Below are 18,865 nucleotides of genomic sequence, written 5' to 3'. Positions count from 1 at the left end.
CCCTCCTCCCTGTGCCCTCCTCCACGCCCTCCTCCACGCCCTCCTCCCTGTGCCCTCCTCCACGCCCTCCTCCCTGTGCCCTCCTCCACGCCCTCCTCCATGCCCTCCTCCTGACCTCTGTGTCCCTCTGTACGCTGGCAGAGCACTGGGGGCACTAGAATCTCACTTACTCTCATAGAGTTAATGTTCCGCATTTGCCAGGTGTGACATAGTTAGAATGTTGTCCCTCTGAGTAAATCTGTCTCTACTATTTCACCATCTAAAAAGGGGGGAGAAAGACTTGACATTTTCTGTGTGATCAGCATAGGCCTCCTGGTGGCTGTCCAGTCCCGTCCTCATGGCACCAATATCCTTTTTGATCTGTTTCCATTGGAGCAGTATTTGAAAATAAACTCTAGACATTGTGACTATTCACTCCTCCCCAAAACAAAAAATGCTAAATGTAGAGCATATAATATCAATAGAGTGCTGTTATCCAGTGCCATGTGCTACCACATTCTTGTAGACAGTGACTAAGGATGACAGGAGAGGAGTCGGTGATTTGAGCTGTGGTGCTGGAGGAGGGACTGGATTCCCCATGGACTGCCACTCAGACAAGCAGGTCTGTGCTGGAGGAGTTGTACCAAGTGGTCCTTACAGACGGGGAGAGGGAAACTTCGTCTCACATACTTTGGGCGTGTTGTTGGAGGAGCCAATCCTTGGGAAAGGACATCCTGTTTGGAAAGGTGGAGGGTCAGAGTCAGGTGGAAGACCCTCAGCAGGGTGGATTAGGCTGTGACGTAGCAGAGGTCAGGGGGTGACACTCAGCGGGGGGGGTTAACACAGTGACTGACAGTAGGCTGTGACGTAGCAGAGGTCGGGGGTGACACTCAGCGGGGGGGTTAGCACAGTGACTGACAGTAGGCTGTGACGTAGCAGAGGTCGCGGGTGACACTCAGCGGGGGGGTTAACACAGTGACTGACAGTAGGCTGTGACAGTGACTGACAGTAGGCTGTGACGTAGCAGAGGTCAGGGGGTGACACTCAGCGGGGGGGTTAACACAGTGACTGACAGTAGGCTGTGACAGTGACTGACAGTAGGCTGTGACGTAGCAGAGGTCGGGGGGATGGTGCACATGGGCAGAGTTCCAATTTGTTGCTCGTATTGTGGTCATGGAGTCACAGCTGATTTGATGGCACCTTAACAGCAGCACTGTATCTATATATTTTATATCTTTAAATTTATTGTACCTTTAGAAACTTGGTTCTATCAGTAGATAAACTAAAAATCCTTCCATGAATATGATTCCAACTCATCGCGACCCTACAGGGTTGTAAAGCTATAATCGTTATGAAAGTCGACTGTGACCTCTTTCTCCCATGCAGCAGCTCAGGGACAGAGCTGCTGGACCTACTCAGCAGCGGAGTGCTTTACCACAGTGCCACCACAATGCTCTGTATTGCTTGTCCTCCTTCCACCCTCTAGACATGACAAGGTGAACTACTCTAAAACAGCAAGCGTGAGGTGCCGTTCCTGGTTTGGGCTTTTCTAGGGGAGGAGGTCTTTTTGATAATCAATACCTGCCCTGAGTCGGGAGTTTAAATGGTAGCAGAAGTCCACAAGTGACGTTGATCTACTTTGTGTGGATTTTTGCCTCTGATATCTGAATATTCATATGCCTGGCAATTACCTGGGCTATTTGGATGGGGTTGCAGCAACAGGGGACGAGCACAGTTCCCTCTGGAATAGGGAGAACAAAGCACCTCAGTGTGTCACGATACCAGCAGACCACGCTGAAATGTCATCACTGCAGCCAGACAAAAATAGAGGAGGCTGTATCTCCTTGTTCCTCTCCTGTGACAGGAGACGTGCCCAGACACAGGGTCCCCACCCCACCCCACCCTGGCAACTGCTTACCTGGGAACTCAGAGATCAGAGATGGAGAAGGACAGGGTCATATACAATCGTTGAAGCTCTTCTCCTGCCTTGTAGATAGATAACTGTGGGTGCGATGGCTGCTTCTCGGTGTGGGGAACCTAAACCCGCTCTGAACGTGGCCTTCAGGAGGGGAGTCTTCAAGCCACAGCACCGAGTACAGACTTAGAGCACCTTGTCAAGAGAGGCCGGTCCTTGGGAAAGGTCAGAGAAAAGGTCCTCAACATGACAGACGGACACTAGGACTGCACCAGTGGGCTCCGAAATCTCCGAGGCCACGAAGTGGCGCGGGGCAGGACAGGGTTCAGACCTGCTGTTCTTCGGGAACAGCAGACGCTCAGTTTCTTGTTACTAAGAAGCTGTTTTCAAGTATTTGTGAAAGAGCCGTTTATTCACTCATCCAGGGCCTCCTCTATGCAGATGCACTGTGAGTGCTGTAGAAACAAGGGGGCCCCAGCTCATGGGCAAGACAGACAGACCACACCGGAGCATGCGCTCCGTGAGAGAGACTTCTGCCTTGTCCATCAGGACAGTGCCTGTCTCTAGAAGGCACTCGATCTTATTTCTTGACAAACTGGCTTCCAGCCAAGCCTGATCTCTTGTAAATAAAGTTTTATTGAGGCACAGCTGCTCAGTTCATATTTGCCCCTGGCTGCTTGAACTAAAATAGGTAGATTGAGCAGTTGTAACAGATACCATATGGCCCACGGAGCCTGAAGGTTTACTACCTGACCCTTTACAGAAAACTTTTGCCAACCTCTGGCCCAAGAGGGTTGAAGGGAAGGGAGGCCTAACTGAAGCTGACTTCACCGCAAAGCACCTGAGTTGAGATGGGAAGAAAGAGTGGACATTGTGGAGGACATTGCATCCAGGTGGCCGTGAGGCAGGTGGAGAAAGCAAGCCCAGGGGGCTGGAGCCTGAAGGACAGGGTCAGAGTACAGTGTGGCCTCGGAGAGCCAGTGAGGCCTCTGGGCTGCATGCAGACGCAGCCTGACACCTGTTTGAAGAACCTCTCAATTCATTCAGCTCAACTCACTGCTGTGGGACAAGAACCACCTCCCAGCTCTCACATGTGCCCAGGCTGTGACTTGCTGGAGGAGATGGCCCAGCGTTCTCCCGGGGAGTGGCTGGGCAACTTGCCGAACTGCCCGAAAGGTGCCACCACTGGGTTAACAGCACAGCTCCGTGGAGGACACCACCAGAGCTCCCAGAAGGTGTCTCCTGACAAACATCCAGCTGGGTGTGGAAGTCTCTTTAAAGCCTGGTTTGGTTCACTTTTTGGCATTCCTATTTATTGACAGTTTTTTATTTTGACTATAAATATTTAGAAAGTTTTTCAAAGCAAAACCATCTCTGAGGAAGGTAGTGGTGCATGTTGGTGCCGCTCATTTGTAAGAGCCCACTGGATTTTATATTCACCAGACGATACAGTTCTTTGTCACAGACTCTGTTCGCTTTAAACACAGTAAATATGCTAATACAAATATCATATCTTTAACTGTGGCTGACTCTGAGAAGAATGGGAGTCCCAGAACACTTGATCGTGCTTATGTGAAAGTTATACTTGGACCAGGAGACAGTCATCAGAACAGAACAAGGAAACATTGCATGGTTCAAAATTGGGAAGGGTGTACACCAGGGATGTGTCCTATCTCCATACCTTTTCAATCTATATGCAGAACAGATTATCCAGGAGGCGGGGCCCTATGAGGAGAAATGTTGCGTCAGAATTGGAGGAAGACTCATCAACAACCTACATTATGCAGATGACACAATCTTGCTTGCTGAAACTGAGGAAGACCTGAAGCATTTGCTGCAGAAGGTCAAGGACTGCAGCCCTTCAATATGGATTGAAGCTCAATATCAAGAAAACAAAGATTCTCATTGCTGGGCTGATTGGCAGCATTGTGATGGCTGGTAAAAAGATTGAGATTGTGAACACTGTAGTTTGCTTGGCTCCACAATCAATAGTCTTAGCACCAGCAGCCAGGAAACCAAAAGACATACTGCGCTAGGAAAGTCTGCTGTTAGACACCTCGCCAAAGTACTGAAGAGCAGTGATGTCATTCTGGAGACTAAGGTGTGCCTGACCGAGGTCATTGTCTTTGCAGTCACCTGCTGTGCATCAGAGAGCTGGGCAGTGACTAGGGATGATAGAAGGAGAATTGATGCCTTTGAGCTGTGGTGTTGGAGAAGAGTATTGAATATACCATGGACTGCTTAGAGAATGAATAGATTGATCCTGGAGAGAGTTAAACCAAGCTGCTCCTTGGAGGCAAGGATTCTGAAGCATCATCTGACTTACTTTGGACATGTTGTAAAGAGGGACCAGTCCTCGGAGAGGGACGTCATGCTTGGGAGGGTGGAGGGACAGTGTAGGAGGGGAAGACCCTCTATGAAGTGGACTGATTCAATGACTGGGGTAATCAGGGTGGGTGTGTCAGAGGCAGTGAGATCAACATAGGACAGAGCGGAGTTTAGGGCTGTTGTACATAGGATCGCTATAGCAGTATAGGAACAGCACATAACCACAGTGTATAGTTGAATCTAACTATGCCAAATGTATTACTTAAACTTTTTTTTCTCTCATGTTCAGATGTAGTCTAGATAAGCTGTGGACTTGAGACAGTGTGCAGCTGAGGACTCAGGGTCACGTACGGGTCAGCACCATCCTAGAGTGGAGGAGTTCCCTCTTCTCTAAAATACTTTTAGCGTGTGTGTGTGTGTGTGTGTGTGTCCTGTTTGGTTTTTTGGTTTGTTTTGTGTCCTGTTTTTTTTTTTTATTAATCTTTTTCTTATTGTTTTAGTAGGAGGGTTTGGTTTTGAGGAGTGGGGTGTTTTGTGTTTGTTTTTTGGTATTTTTTTAATAAAAACCTGTTATCTATTCTATCTTTTTTCTATCCGTAGCTTGGTGTTTAGCTCCCTAATATGATGTCTTCTGTCATACAAACCATTTTAATGGTTGCGTAGCAAAAGGCATCAACTTCATAGCTGATGCATTTTCGGTCTTCTGTAAGAAGATAGTTTTCAACATCACAGAACTATTCGTTTTGTTTCCTTCTTAATCTTACAAAGTTTCTGTTTTCACAGTTTGATCTTGAATCTGCCTGAAGTTTCTTTTTGTATAATGATAGGAGATGGAGAGCTTTGCTTCTTTCATTGGATGAGCCCATTGTCAGCGTGGTCCACAGCAAGTTGCACTGCAGCCCCGAAGCCTTCGAGGCAGTCTCTTCCCGTTGTGACTGCTGGCTCGCTCTCAGCCATCAGTCAGAACCGGCCCACTAGGAGAGCAGGAGAGAGTGAGCCAGTCCTCTTAATTGCACTTAGTGACCGCCAATGCCTTCCTTCCTTTTCTGGTTGGTAGTGCTGTCTTTCTTAGACACCAGGGGGTTTGTATGTTGGCTGGAAGTGCGTTTTCACGGCTGTTCTGTAACTTCATGTTCTCTAAAGGATTGCGTGTGAGTCTGTCACACTGTGTGTGTCTGCGTGTGTGCATGTGCACACACTCTGTGGAATCAGATTAGCAGTAACAACGTGAAGCGTGAGACGTGAGTTCAGTGCTGTGAGCCTGTGTTTGCGGAGCAGGGGCAGCTTGGGAAGGAGGCCGGGAGCAGCCACACGTCTTGAAGATGCACTCGGAGTCACACAGTTCCACATGCAGACACTGTTGAGCTTGTGCCTGTTTTGTACAACCATAAATACTTTTTTAAAATTTGAGGGCCCTTGCTGGACAGGTTACCCTCAGGGGTGGGGAAGCGGAGGCCCTGGAGGAGGGCAAAAAAAGGGGAAGGATCCCGGTCTCTACTCTGAATCTCACACCGAATCTCTCGGATCTCGAGCCACAGAAAAAAAGAAAGGGTGTCTCATCCACCTTCCTCCTCGCCACCCTCCCTTCGGCCTTAGCCATGGTGGAGGCAGGGGCTGGGCTGAGTGAGACCATCACTGAGACAACGGTTACCGTGACAACTGAGCCTGAGAACCGGAGCCTAACCATCAAACTACGGAAACGGAAGCCAGAGAAAAAGGTGGAATGGACAAGTGACACTGTGGACAGTGAACACATGGGACGCCACTCATCAAAATGCTGCTGTATTTATGAGAAACCTTGGGCCTTTGGCGAGAGCTCCACGGAGAGCGATGAGAAGGAAGACGAGGGCTGTGGTCATACACACTGTGTCTGGGGCCACCGCAAAGGACGGCGTCATGCTTCCCAGGGACGACCCCTACCACCCCTCCCCAGCCTCCTGACCCCTCTCAGCCCCCTCCAGGGCCAATGCAGCACTAAATTCTCTCACACCCACCATTCCTGTGTCTGTCTGGCCCTGAATGTATCTGTGTGGCTACTCTGAGATTAAACCCATGGTTTAATCCCTTCTCTAGTCACCCTCCTTCCATCTCTTCTTCCTGATAGAGAGAAGAAAGAGGAAAGTGGACAGAGATCCTGGAATTCTGACTTGCTGCTATACCAGAGCCCAAGCTTCTGGGTGCCCCGAGCCCTTGTTTTTCCTCGTGATATCAATATTCCCCTCTCTAGGGATCTAGGCATCTAGGTCCCAGTTTCTTTATCCTTTGTTCTCACTGCCAAAAGCCTGTCCTGGGATCCAGTTATCATGGCCCCCGCACTCTCTACTTGAGTTTCAAATGTTTAAATTGGGTTTCCAGCAGCCCCAACTTTCACTGCCATGATCCCAGTCAGATTCAAGGCATTTTTGCCCAAGTTATGCTCATTTATCCTGGCTAGAGCTTTTTCACTGGTGTATTTCTACAATCCTAACGCCAACCCTTGCCTGTTGGATGTGAGGTTTCATAGGAAACCTTAGGGCTTCCAGCCCTACTTCTCCCCTTTTGCCCACCCCTCAAGCCTTCTAGAGAAGTTAAGAGAGGGAGAGAAGAGAGATCTTTGTCATTCTCACCTGTAAGGGAAGACAGAATAAGAAATTGTCTTCTCTCTCCCCACCTTCTCAATTGATATATACAGACAAAGCTTACTTTGAGACTGGTCAGTTAAAGCCAAATGTCTTAGACAATTGTCTTCCAGCTCCTGGAATGAATACAACATACTCTAAGGGACTCAGAACAGAAGGAAGAGAGGAGCAGAGAGATGGGGCTGCACTCCTTACAGTCTTGCTTCTTTAATGTCTCTGCCAACCCAGATGTCCAGTTCTGTTGGCCCTCTCCATCTTTTGGCGGGATCTGGGTTATCTCTCATTCCCCATGCCTCCTAGCATGCACGGCTGCAGAGATCAATCAAATCAGTACCACCACGGAAATCTCCTTTATTGCCACAGATGCACAAAATAAATAACCCAACATCACACACACACACACACACAAAAATTTGAGGGCCCAGGCCAGAGGTAGGTGAACTGCTTGCCTTATGGGAGCCCTGACCTGAGAGTAGGCGGTGAGGCAGCAGGTGAAGGAACTATGGTCATCATATAAAAAGCCAAAGGGCCTCTGGCGGTGTAGTCGTTGTTGAGTTGTGCTGTGAACCCAAAGGCTCTGAGGGAGAAATACGGACCTTCTCCTCCAATGCGAGGAACAGCCTCACAACTGAAGGAGGATCCTGTGGCCGGGGCTGGCCCCACAGCCCACAGCAGGGAGAGGAAAGACGGGCCTCTTACCTTACTTTCTACATTAATGGTGAATGACTCTTTTTAAGTCTAAATCATTTTTACATAAGATCATTTTTACTTTTGGAACAAAACAAAGAGCAGGTCATCAACCAGGGCTAACACCAATATTATTAAAATTAAAAGACAAACGAGATTTTACAGCAGTTTTTATCTCTCTCGTTCTCTGCTGTCTGCCTTCACCTTTCCTTGGTTGTTTTCGCCTGGAATTCTCTGCCTGCTTTGGCATCCCTTCTGTCGTGATTGGACATTCCCCATGCCTCTGGACAAGCAGGCGACAGGAATGGCCTCGGAGCTTGGTTTGAGGGGTGGTGTGTTCTTGCCAGCCGTAGGACACATTCTGGACACTTCTCTTTTCCCCGGAGCACTGTCAAACTTCCCAAGCAGTTCTTTGGGAAACCAATATTTTACCACCCACAAATAAAATTCTTGTTAGAATACATTTTGTGAGAATATAATGATCAAAAGACTCTAAAGGAGTGATTGATTGTAGTCAGCTTTTGTAACTTGCTTTTAAAGAACGTGTGGAGGCTTTCTAAACGGCGTGACTTGAGCAGCCATCTGCACCCGTTGGCTCCGTCAGCTGCCGCTTGTTGAATGACCAGGAGCTTTCGGGTCTGCTGGGAGCGTGAGCATGGAAGAGGCTTGCACTGTCCGAAGTCCTCAGCGAGCACTCAGAGGAGACAGGACGCAGATGCCGGCATGGAGCCTTTAAAAGGACCAGGGCACTGAGACGATCTGAGTGCTGTAGGAAGATATATAAAATGATTCAGGGGTCTTTGAGGAAAAGTCTGCCACTTAAGGAAATCCGTGCAGAGTGGTCTATGTGTGTAGGAAGGCTCCTCAGCTACCTGGCAAGGTGCCACGGGGAGTGCACAGGGCAGTTTGTACCCAGGACTGTGTGATGAACTGGAGTTGCTGGAGGAGCGGACAGTAGTATCCCTGTGACCAGGCGTTTCTTACCACCAGTGTGTCTGATGCCTGAGGCGACCTGTGAAGCCTCATCCCCTCTCCCTCCAGACCCCACAGCAGCTTCTCTGAAAGGTGCCCAGGCTGTGCATTGTCTCCTACCAAAGGAGCTGTGGTAGCGTCCACACGGCCACACTAATTCTAAGTTGATGTCTGTGAGTAGATGTCTGTTGAAAAGCCCGTTGGCACTCTGCATCCTTTCCGGCCGACGTTTCGGGCTTGTGGTCCTGCAGACTTAGCTCAGCTCCAGTCCAGTTTGATAGCTTCTCCAGCAAGTCCTTGCCCAGACGCTCGTGCCTTCTGAAGAGGGATAACAGTGTGGTGTGCTGGCAAGACTGAGTTTCTTTTTAGAAACACGAGCTCTTTTTCAGTGGAAGCTGTTGAGAAGACAGAATCCTCCCCCCTTCCCCCCAATGTCATCTTTTGCTGTTTGTCATTCAGAATTGAAAACTTGGAAAGGAAGCTTTTCCCCAGAGGTCAGTCTGCGGTGGGCTCACTGGCAGAGGGGAATGATCTAATTGTGAGTTTTGTTTCCTTTTTTTCCAGATCTCAGCCACGGTGGGTTGGCAGATCATTATGAAAGTCCCCACTGGGGACAGCAGCCCTGTTACAGAAGCGAGGCCAACTGCAGCTGGGATCAAGTGACACTGGAGAGGACTGACCAGGAGGCCGGGCCTTCCATCCCGGGAGCCGAGCCGGAAGCGGCCCCAGAATGTGCTGCGGATGCTGACGCGGCCTCCGCCTGTGGCTCCGAGAACAGTAGCATGGCTACAGGGAGCGCCCAGGGCAGCTTCACTGGCCACCCGAAGAAGACCAATGGCAGTAATGGCACCAACAGCGCACTCGTCCAAAGCACTTCTCCTCAGAGCACCCTTGGAGCAGCTGGGGCCAACGGGGGCGGGGGCGCAGCCCGCGTGTGGGGCGTAGCCGCAGGCTCCAGCTCCGGCCTCGCTCACTGCCCCGTCGGCGGCGGGGATGGGAAAATGGACACCATGATTGGGGATGGGAGAAGTCAGAACTGCTGGGGCGCGTCCACCTCCAGTGCTGCCATCAGCCTGAACCTTAACCCCAATGCCAACCCAGCTGCCTGGCCTGTGCTTGGACACGACGGAGCTGGGGCAACAGGCAACCCTTCCAGTATTTGCAGTCCGGTCAGTGCCATCGGGCCAAACTTGGGCAACCAGAACGGGAACCCAGCGGGCACGTTAGGTGCTTGGGGAAGCTTGCTGCCGTCCGAGAACGCAGAGCCACAAACGCCTGCCTCTCAGAATGTGTCTTTCAGCGTACAACCTCAGAACCTTAACTCTGAAGGACCAAATAACACTAACCCCATGAACCCGCCCCCAAACCCCATCAGTGCAGTGCAGACCAATGGACTGCCCAACTGGGGCATGGCCATCATCCCACCCCACCTGCAAGCCCCCCCTGGTGCTAACGGCGCGTCGGTGTCTCAAGTCAGCGGGGGTGGAGAAGGCCTGGGCAGCTCTGTGTGGGGACTGTCCCCAGGTAACCTGGCCACAGGAAGTAGTACTTGTGGGTTCAGTCAGGGGAATGGAGACACTGTGAACTCAGCATTAAGTGCTAAGCCGAATGGATCGAGCAGTGCTGTGCAGAAGGAAGGAAACGGAGCCAAGGCTTGGGACTCGGGGCCGCCTGCGGGCCCCGGCATACTGGCTTGGGGCAGGAGCAGCGGCAGCAGTGGCGTTGGGAATATCCATTCAGGAGCTTGGGGCCACCCCAGCCGAAGCACCTCCAATGGTGTGAATGGGGACTGGGGGAAGCCCCCAAACCAGCATTCCAGTAATGACATCAGTGGGAAAGGATCAACAGGGTGGGACAGTCCTAACGTCAGTAGCCAGAACCCTGCCGTGCAGCCTGGCGGTGACCACATGAACTCGTGGGCATCTGCCGGAACTGCCACCAGCGAGGGGAGCAGCGAGGGCTCCGGCCACCACAATGAAGGAAGCGCTGGGCGGGAGGGGCCTCTGGAAGGCCGCAGGCGTGACAAGGGGGTGGTCGACCAAGGGCACCTCCAATTGCCAAGGAACGATCTTGACCCAAGAGTCCTGTCAAACACTGGCTGGGGACAGACTCCTGTAAAGCAAAACACTGCCTGGGAATTTGAGGAATCCCCTAGGTCCAAGAGGAAGAATGACAATGGGACAGAGGCCTGGGGGTGTGCAGCTACTCAGCCTTCCAGCTCAGGGGGCAGGAGCGATGGGGCCATCATGAGCAGTACAAATACCTCTGCAGTATTTGGCTGGGTCAGCTCGGCCTCCACTGCTGCTCCCACGAACACAGGCTGGGGAGACGGCAACAGAAAAGTGCCGAGCGGCCCGGGGGTGTGGGGAGACTCCGTCAGCTCCCCCGCTGTCAACGCTGCTGCTGCCTCCGCCAAGGGCAGCCACACCTGGAGTGGAACTGTCAGTCAGGAGGACAAGCCGCCCACCTGGGGTGAGCCTCAGAAACCCAAATCTCAAAACTGGGGCGATGGACAGAAGTCTACCGCAGCCTGGAATGCCGGAGGGGGCGACTGGGCAGACTCAGCCTCGGTCCTGGGACACCTGGGGGAGGGGAAGAAGAGTGGGTCCGGCTGGGATGCTGACGGTAGCAGGTCTGGCTCCGGGTGGAATGATGCCCCAAGGTCTGGGACCAGTGGGTGGGGCAATGGCACAAATGCAAAGGTTAATCCAGGTACAAGCTGGGGGGAGTCTCTAAAGCCTGGCCCACAGCAGAACTGGGCAAGCAAACCCCAAGACAGCAGTGTGAGTAACTGGGGAGGGGCTGCCTCTGTGAAGCAGACAGGAACAGGGTGGATCGGGGGCCCAGTACCAGTCAAGCAGAAGGACTGCGGTGAGGCCACCGGCTGGGAGGAGCCCTCGCCACCCTCCATTCGACGCAAAATGGAAATTGATGACGGTACCTCAGCTTGGGGGGACCCGAGCACCTACAACAATAAAACTGTAAATATGTGGGATCGTAACAACCCCGTCATGCAGAACAGCACCACAGCCACCACCACCACAGCCACCACCACCAGTAACAACGCCAGCACGGTGGAGACACCTCCCTCGCACCAGGCCAGCACACAGCTAACGCGGTCCCCGCTGCTTGGTTCAGGTATGGAGGGGGGTTCCGGGTCCTCCGCTTGTAGCATGTGCCTGGTGTTCTGGCTGGTTTTAAACAGCAAATGGCACTCCAGTTCTTTAAGCGCCCTCTTGACCCTGCAGTACTGTATGTAAATATCATCCCCAAAGAGTCAGAATTGTTTACTTTCTGCCCAATAAAAGCCACTACTGAGTGCCTTCAGTAGAACAAGGGTTTCCAACTTCCAGAAGAACATTTTCCCTGTTCAGATCATGAAAGGATGTCTGCTTTTTGGATCGACAGGGCAGATCCTTTCCACCAGGCCATCTGGGTGCCCAGTTTGGTTGTGTCTGAAGTTGCCGTTCTACGATTTACTAGCCACCTAAACCATAGTGTCACTTACGACACATTCAGGGGACCCTCCCCTGGCCTTCTAAGGTGGTAAAGCTTGAGGGGAGCAGCCCACCGTCTCTGTCTCCCAAGGGGTGACTAGTGGCTTCAAACCACTGGCCTTCATTCACCAGCCCAGCATGAACCCAGGATCATGGCGGAGGACACTGCCAACCAAAAGGTCGCCGGTTTAAACCCACCAGCTGCTCTGAGGGAGAAAGACACACTAGTCTCCTCCCATAGAGGTCGTGACTCCTAGAGCCGAGTGAGGGCTGCTGGGAGTTGGGATTAAGCTCAGCAGCAGTGGGTTTTGACTTTAGTATCAACATAAATATTCCACTTCACCCCCCTCCTCTCTATTTGCCCATGTTCTTTATAGGTCATAAGTTGTGTATCTGTTAGATAATTCCCACCTTGTTAGAGAGTTAAATTTCTTTTTGTCTTTAATATCCCTTCCTGGTGCTCAGGACTGTGGCCTTCCTGTAGGTCTGGTGCGAGCACGTACACACACACACACACACACACCCCCCTGCCATATCTAGGTGAGGTGCCCTCATTCCCAGCATCAACCCCCCCCCCCAAAAGTGTGTTGTCATTTTAAGCCATTTCTCTCAGATCAAGCTTAACAGCTGAAGCTTTTTCCTCTTTTGAGGCCGCCATTAGGCCATTTCCTCCCCAAACTGCGCAGAGACAGTGCCTCACCCGGTCTCTCCTGGAGGAAAATGTGCTGTTTTAACACTGATGCTTGTAATCAGCGTGTTCATAAACACATCCTCAAGAAGAGGCTTCTGATGGAATACTGCCTTGTGCTCACGAGGAACTTGTGTACAGTCTTTTTTTAAAACGGAACGGAGGGATGCTGTGTAGTTTACAGTGAGGAATCGTGTGCAGGGGAGCGCGGGTGGCCTAGTGACAAGAAGCTGCACTGACCTGTGCTTCCCTGGGAGCCCTTCTTCAGCTGTCGCCAAGTCCATGTTGACCGTGACCTATAGGATGGTGACCATATCTGACAGTCGACTATTTGTACACTGTGTGGTGACCATGTCTGACGGTCAACTGTATGTACACTGTGTGGTGACCACATCTGACGGTAGACTACATACACTGTGGTGACCACGTCCTGACGGTCAACTGTACGTACACTGTGTGGTGACCACGTCTGACAGTCGACTGTACGTACACTGTGTGGTGACCATGGCTGATGGTTGACTGTACGTACACTGTGTCCCCACAGCTTAGAGAGCCAGTTCCTCATTCTAGAGTGGTGCCTGTCTCTTCCACTGGGACTTCTGCTCTCAAGCAAATGTGTCACCACCCAGCCATTAAGGAGTCTTGGATAATCCAAGGAGTGCTGAGTCCAGTTGTCACTCCTCAGCATTCCTCACCGTGGCTCTCACTAAATTGTGTGCTCCAGAAGGTGGGGAGAGGGTATTCTAGGATAAGGCGCCGTGTCCAGCTGGTGTCTGCTAGGACACAGCTGCCATGTCTCACTGTGACTGAGGTGTGCATTACTGTCCACACAGCTGTAGTCCATCCATGACTCTCACCCTAAGGACTTGTCAGTCTGGGCCCCACCCCAGGATGTCTGCCACTGGAGACCTGGCTAGTCCCCTATGACGTTGACCTCTGAGCAGGTACCACGCTCTGAGAAACACTGTGTAGGAGGGGACAGTTTCAGCTGAGTTTTACAAATTCAGAGTTTAAAGACATTTGACAAAAGTAACGATTTTGCTGTCTAGAAGTCAGTAGACTTCAGTTATAAAGGACTCAAGAGTGAGGATTTTTTTTTCCATTTCTGCAGGCCATGTGACTGTGTTACAGCCCATGACTCCCACCACTGTAGCAGGAGGGGGTGTGGATAAGCTCTAAGCATACTGCACTCCAGTCAAACTTCATTTGGCCCCAAACCTTAGTTTGCCAATGCCTAATACAGTTGGGTTTTTTTAATGTTTACCCTTCTCTTTTGCAGTTTAAGCTCGTCACGTTTGTCTTGGTTGCCTGATAGGTAAGGAGTTGCACTGCTAACCCAAAGCCAGGGAGTTCGAATTCACCAGCTGCTCCATGGGAGAGGGATGGACAGTCTCCACCCTTGTGGCTTACAGCCTCTCAAAGCTCACTGGAGGATCAACTGTTAGGCCGCTTCTGAGTGGCCACTCAGAATGACGTACGCCTTAAGATTTTATCACCTCAGACCAGTGGCTGTAACTGAAGGTGATGCATGCCAGGCACGTGGAGGCTTTGATGACGGGGACACACTTAGCCGTGTGACTACCAGCCGCCGTCTTCCTAGTTCTACTCCCCTGAGACTCTGCAAAGACTGGGCCACTTCATATCAATTTGAGATTCTTTTTCTTTGAGATTCAATTCTTAGAATCTACTCTAAGCCATTTGAGTAGACAGAGAAGGTAATGAGCTTTAGATGCAGACCTCCCCGTCTGGAAGAGGCCATCTCCTCTTATGAGTGTTGGCCTCACCTCTCACAAAATATATTTTCCCAAATACGTATCCTGGTGTGTCCAGTTTTATGGAAATAAATGCCATGGGACAGCCATTCTGTACCATCTTTTTAATATTAATAATCTTTCTCTGATGGGTCTCATCAAGGCTGAGATAATTGTAGGAAATGCATTGTAGCTGGGATGCGTGTTGAAGAATGTCGACTGTAACATAAAGAATGCAGTCAGAATGCTCCTTAGAAACAATGATGGTGTGACTTCATCTCACTCACTTTCGAGAACGTTATCAGGAGGTCCTCGTCCCTGGGAAGGACAGCATGCTTAGTAAAGTGGAGGGTCATCAAAAGAGGAAGAGTCTCAATGAGATGGTTTGATATGGTAACTACAGCAAACACAGCAGTATCTGACTCAGACACAGTAGTGACACAGGATCAGGCAGGGTTGGTTTTGCTGCATAGGGTCAGTTTGACAGGGAAACAACTTGTCACCTAACCGCAACAATGTTGCTTCATCTAATAGCAACAATTCTGGATGGGAAAGGGTCATAAACTGATAGAACAGCTAAAAATCTACCCAAGTGCCCAGGCTTTCCTTTCCATGGAGAGTAGGGGCAGGGACATTGCCCCCTTTTGCCGGCCTGCACCTTGCCTGCAGAAGCTGTGTGATCACAGCAAGAACGTGCAGGTGTTGCCTTTACTTCTTTTCTCAGGGTTGTTGTTGTTATTTGTCGTTGAGTCACTTGCGACTCATAGCGACCCTCTCTGTACAACAGCCCTAAAACCTGCTCTGTCCTGTGCCAATCTCACTGCCTCTGACACACCCATCCCGATTACCCCAGTCACTGAATCAGTCCACCTCATAGAGGGTCTTCCCCTTCTGCACCGTCCCTCCGCCCCCCCAAGCATGCTGTCCCTCTCCAAGGACCTCTTCTTCCTTACAGCATGTCCAAAGTATATCAGACAAAGCCCCAGAATCCTTGCCTCCAAGGAGCAGCCTGGTTTAACCCTCTCTGGGATGAATCTGTTTGTTTTCTTGGCAGTCCAGGGTACATTGAGTACTCTTCTCCAGCACCACAGCTCAAAGGCATCAATTCTCCTTCTATCCTCCTTAGTCATTGTCCAACTCTCTGATGCGTAACAAGTGATTGCAAAGACCATGGCCTGTATCAGATGCACCTTAGTCTCCAGAGTAACACCATTGCTCTTCAGTACTCTGGAGAGGTCCCTAAGAGTGCCAAGAATGTTGATTGTGGAGCCAAGCTGACTAAAGCTGTGTACAATCTCAATCTCTTCACCATCCATCCATCCACCATTGAGTCTTCTTTCTCAGGGTGTAGAACCTAAAACTATTTTGCTAACTGAGGACCTACTCCACCCACAATAAATATGCTGCAACACCTCAAAATTAATGTGCGTGGGACACTGAGCATTAATTAGTGAGACCGAGAAGAAGCGAGCGCATACAGTTGAATGGCAGTTGAGGGAGACCCCTCAAAGCCCGTGGGACTCTTCTCACCCCTGTGCTCTGTCAGGTTGCATTCGGGTATTGATGGAGGTGAATCAGTACAATGTGCCTGGAGCTGATCGTACATATTTCAGGTTTCATAACTTAATTCCCGAGCAAAGACTGTGCAGCACCCATCTCTAAATCTGATGTGGATTGAGGAAGCCCCTCTGCAGGTAGCGTGTGTGAGGGCCCTTCCTCGCGGCCACTCCCCTGTGTCGCCACCTTTGACATATTGACACAGAAATGAGAGTCATCCGTAGATGGGACAGAGCCTCGGGATGCTGCTACAGCCCAAAGTATTTGCCCTGTGGCTTCAGAAATAGACCCCTGGACCAGATCTCTCCAGAGATCTTAGATTCTATTTTAAACACAAAGCTCTTAAAAGAGGAATGTTGTTGTTCTGTGCTGTTGAGTCACCTGCAACTCATAGCGACCCTATGTGCAACAGCCCTAAACCCAGCTCTGTCCTGTACCAACCCTATTGTCTCTGACACACCTAACCCCCATTACCCCGTTCACTGAATCCCATCACTAGGGTCTGCTTACAACTTTCCTCCTCTGTGTTTCCGTACTTGAGGGCTCAGCCTCAGTTGCCATATCTGCTAGTCTAAATGTGCTCTATTGTACGTAGGGTTTTCGAAGGCCTGATACTTCAGAGTGGATGGCAAGTCCTTCCTAGTCCGTTCTGATCTGAATGCTCAGATTTAGAACATTATCTGACAGACAAGCATTTTACAGAAAAGAGCAGAGGAAAGATATTTCCCTAATTGTAGAAATAACCAATTGATTCAGTGTTGTTCCCACTCTTGATGTGTCTTGACCCACCCCTTTCTTCACTCCATCAGGAAAAGAGGGATAGTTAAAAAACACCCAGCAACAAAAACTGAAGGATATTCCAAGTGAGCTCTTTGTGGACAAAGGCTTTTCTTTTGGACTTTCCCCCCTTTTGTTTTGAGGGGCTTGGTGAGTGGGACTGGAATTAACAGAGGACCAGAACTAGGAAGACCCCTGCAGGAGGAGGAGGATACTCTTCCGTGCAAGGCCTATCAGAAAGGACTGTCCCACCTCAGGTCCTCTGGTTCACAGGGCCACCCCTGTGTGGTGACCCAGGAAGGTGACAGGAACTTTGACAAGAGAGGAAGCTTCTACCTGAAGGCCTCAGGCCACTTTTCCAAAAGGACTCTGTAAATATGGCATGGCAGGGGCCTTTGACCTCATTTTACTTCATGGGTTCAGCTGGCACCATGGCCAGTAGTGCACTGCTGGTCAGAGGAGGAGAGGGCCACTTCTGCTCCTGAGTCTGGAAGTTCTGCTCAGACCTGTCTGTCCACCAGGCATGACCCTGCTGGTGTTTGAAACCCCAGTGGCAGAGCTTCCGCCATGGTGACTGCAACAGTGGACTTGAGCATGGACGAGACCGTGTTGACGTGGGAGGCAGGGCAAGGTGCCGTGTGCTGTTCATAGGCTCCCAGTGAGTCCTAGCCGACTCAGTGGCACCAGACCACAGCAGGCATCCAGCAGGCCAGGCAGGCCTCCTCTGTCTAGCCTGTCACCGACTCTGACACCAAGCCTCCCTCCACAGCACTCTGCTCTGACGTAGCTGCGTAGCCTCAGGACTCAGAGTTAGGGGGCTGGATTGGTGAAGTACCGGCAACCACTCGGGATACAGTTCTTTGATCAGGACCACTTCTCAGCCGTGCCTGTGGACAGGCCGCCCCCTGACCCTCAGAATCTTAACCCCTCAGCCTGGCAAGTGTCAGAGAGCACTTGAGCTTGGCAGGGCCCCGAGATTCTCCACTCCACCACCAGAGGCGCTCGTCTGTCTCACTCTGCGGCCAAGAAGCCCACCTCAGTGACTCCAGCCAGTCTCCTGGATCTCACTCCCCCACTACTCTTTTTAGAACTACTTTGCTTTAATTTAATGAAAATACATTATACAATCTTTAAGCTTTGAGTTAATGGGCATTACAGGTAATCCACTTCTTCCCAGCCCCCTTCTGGGCTGTGTAAGAACTAGGAATTTTCTGACTGGATCCAGTGTGGATTGCAGACAGCATGCAGGCTGGAATGTGGCCAATCTTGGCATTAATGTTAAGGACCTTTCAGTAAATCAGGGCTGTAATGAAGTCTTCACTTAATGGAGAGTCAAATTGCTCATAATTAACTGTTGCCAAGCAGATGCACTTGCTTTGCATCCGGGAGCTGGACAGTGAATAGGGATGACAGAAGGAGAGGTGAGGCGTTTGAGCTGTGGTGCTGGAGAACAGCACTGACCATCCCATGGACAGCAAGAGAACACAAGTATGTCTTGGAGAGGGTGCAGCCACACGCTCTTTGGAGGCAAAGATGATGAGGCTTCTCCTTACATGTGTTGGACATGTTCCAGGAGAGGCAATTCCTTGACGAGGGACATGATGCTCGGAAGGTAGACAGTCAGCAAAGGAGAGGAAGACCCCCGGCCAGGCGGATTGACACGGTGACGGCTGCACTGGGCTCCGATGTGTCAGGACGTGTGACGATGGTGCAGGATAAGACAGGGTTCACATCTGATATTCAGAGGGTCCCTGTGGGTCGTACTCAACTAGATGACACCTAACAACAACAAGCAAATATTTGTAACTTTCAAAAGCATCTGATTAATGCAGAGATGCTATTATCTAAGCCATTTGCTAGTATATTAACTGTTGTTGTTGTTGTTGTTGTTATGTGCTGTCGAGTCGTTTCTGACTCGTAACGACCCTATGCACAACAGCCCTAAACCCTGCTCTATCCTGTGCCAACCGCACCACCTCTTGACACACCCATCCCGATTACCCCAGTCACTGAATCAGTCCATCTCATAGAGGGTCTTCCCCTCCTGCGCTGTCCCTCCACCCTCCCAAGCATGATATCCCTCTCCAAGGACCCGT

The 18,865-nt window shown here is 50.7% G+C and overlaps 1 protein-coding gene and 1 pseudogene across 3 annotated transcripts in view; both read left to right on the top strand.

Moving 5' to 3' along the window:
• Positions 1-5,652: 5,652 nt before the first annotated feature.
• On the top strand, positions 5,653-6,254 carry LOC102866449 (annotated as a pseudogene). Its single transcript, XR_438877.1, has one exon. The product of XR_438877.1 is annotated as a protein phosphatase 1, regulatory (inhibitor) subunit 11 pseudogene (transcript).
• Positions 6,255-9,137: 2,883 nt separating this feature from the next.
• TNRC6C (trinucleotide repeat containing 6C) overlaps positions 9,138-18,865 on the top strand; it is a 42,490-nt gene continuing 32,762 nt past the window's right edge. The window contains exon 1 of one of the 2 annotated variants that reach the window (XM_006886175.1): positions 9,138-11,649. In XM_006886175.1, the coding sequence (XP_006886237.1) occupies positions 9,282-11,649 (2,368 nt within the window). In that variant the 5' untranslated portion in view covers positions 9,138-9,281. The remainder of the gene's footprint in view (positions 11,650-18,865) is intronic. The other variant, XM_006886174.1, reaches the window with a different exon arrangement.

Source organism: Elephantulus edwardii, unplaced genomic scaffold, assembly GCF_000299155.1.
Source record: "Elephantulus edwardii isolate Elephantulus edwardi_28Jun2011 unplaced genomic scaffold, EleEdw1.0 scaffold00048, whole genome shotgun sequence".
Classification (NCBI taxonomy): domain Eukaryota; kingdom Metazoa; phylum Chordata; class Mammalia; order Macroscelidea; family Macroscelididae; genus Elephantulus; species Elephantulus edwardii.
The sequence above is the reverse complement of the archived record's forward strand: the minus strand, read 5'-3'. Positions and strand labels throughout refer to the sequence as shown.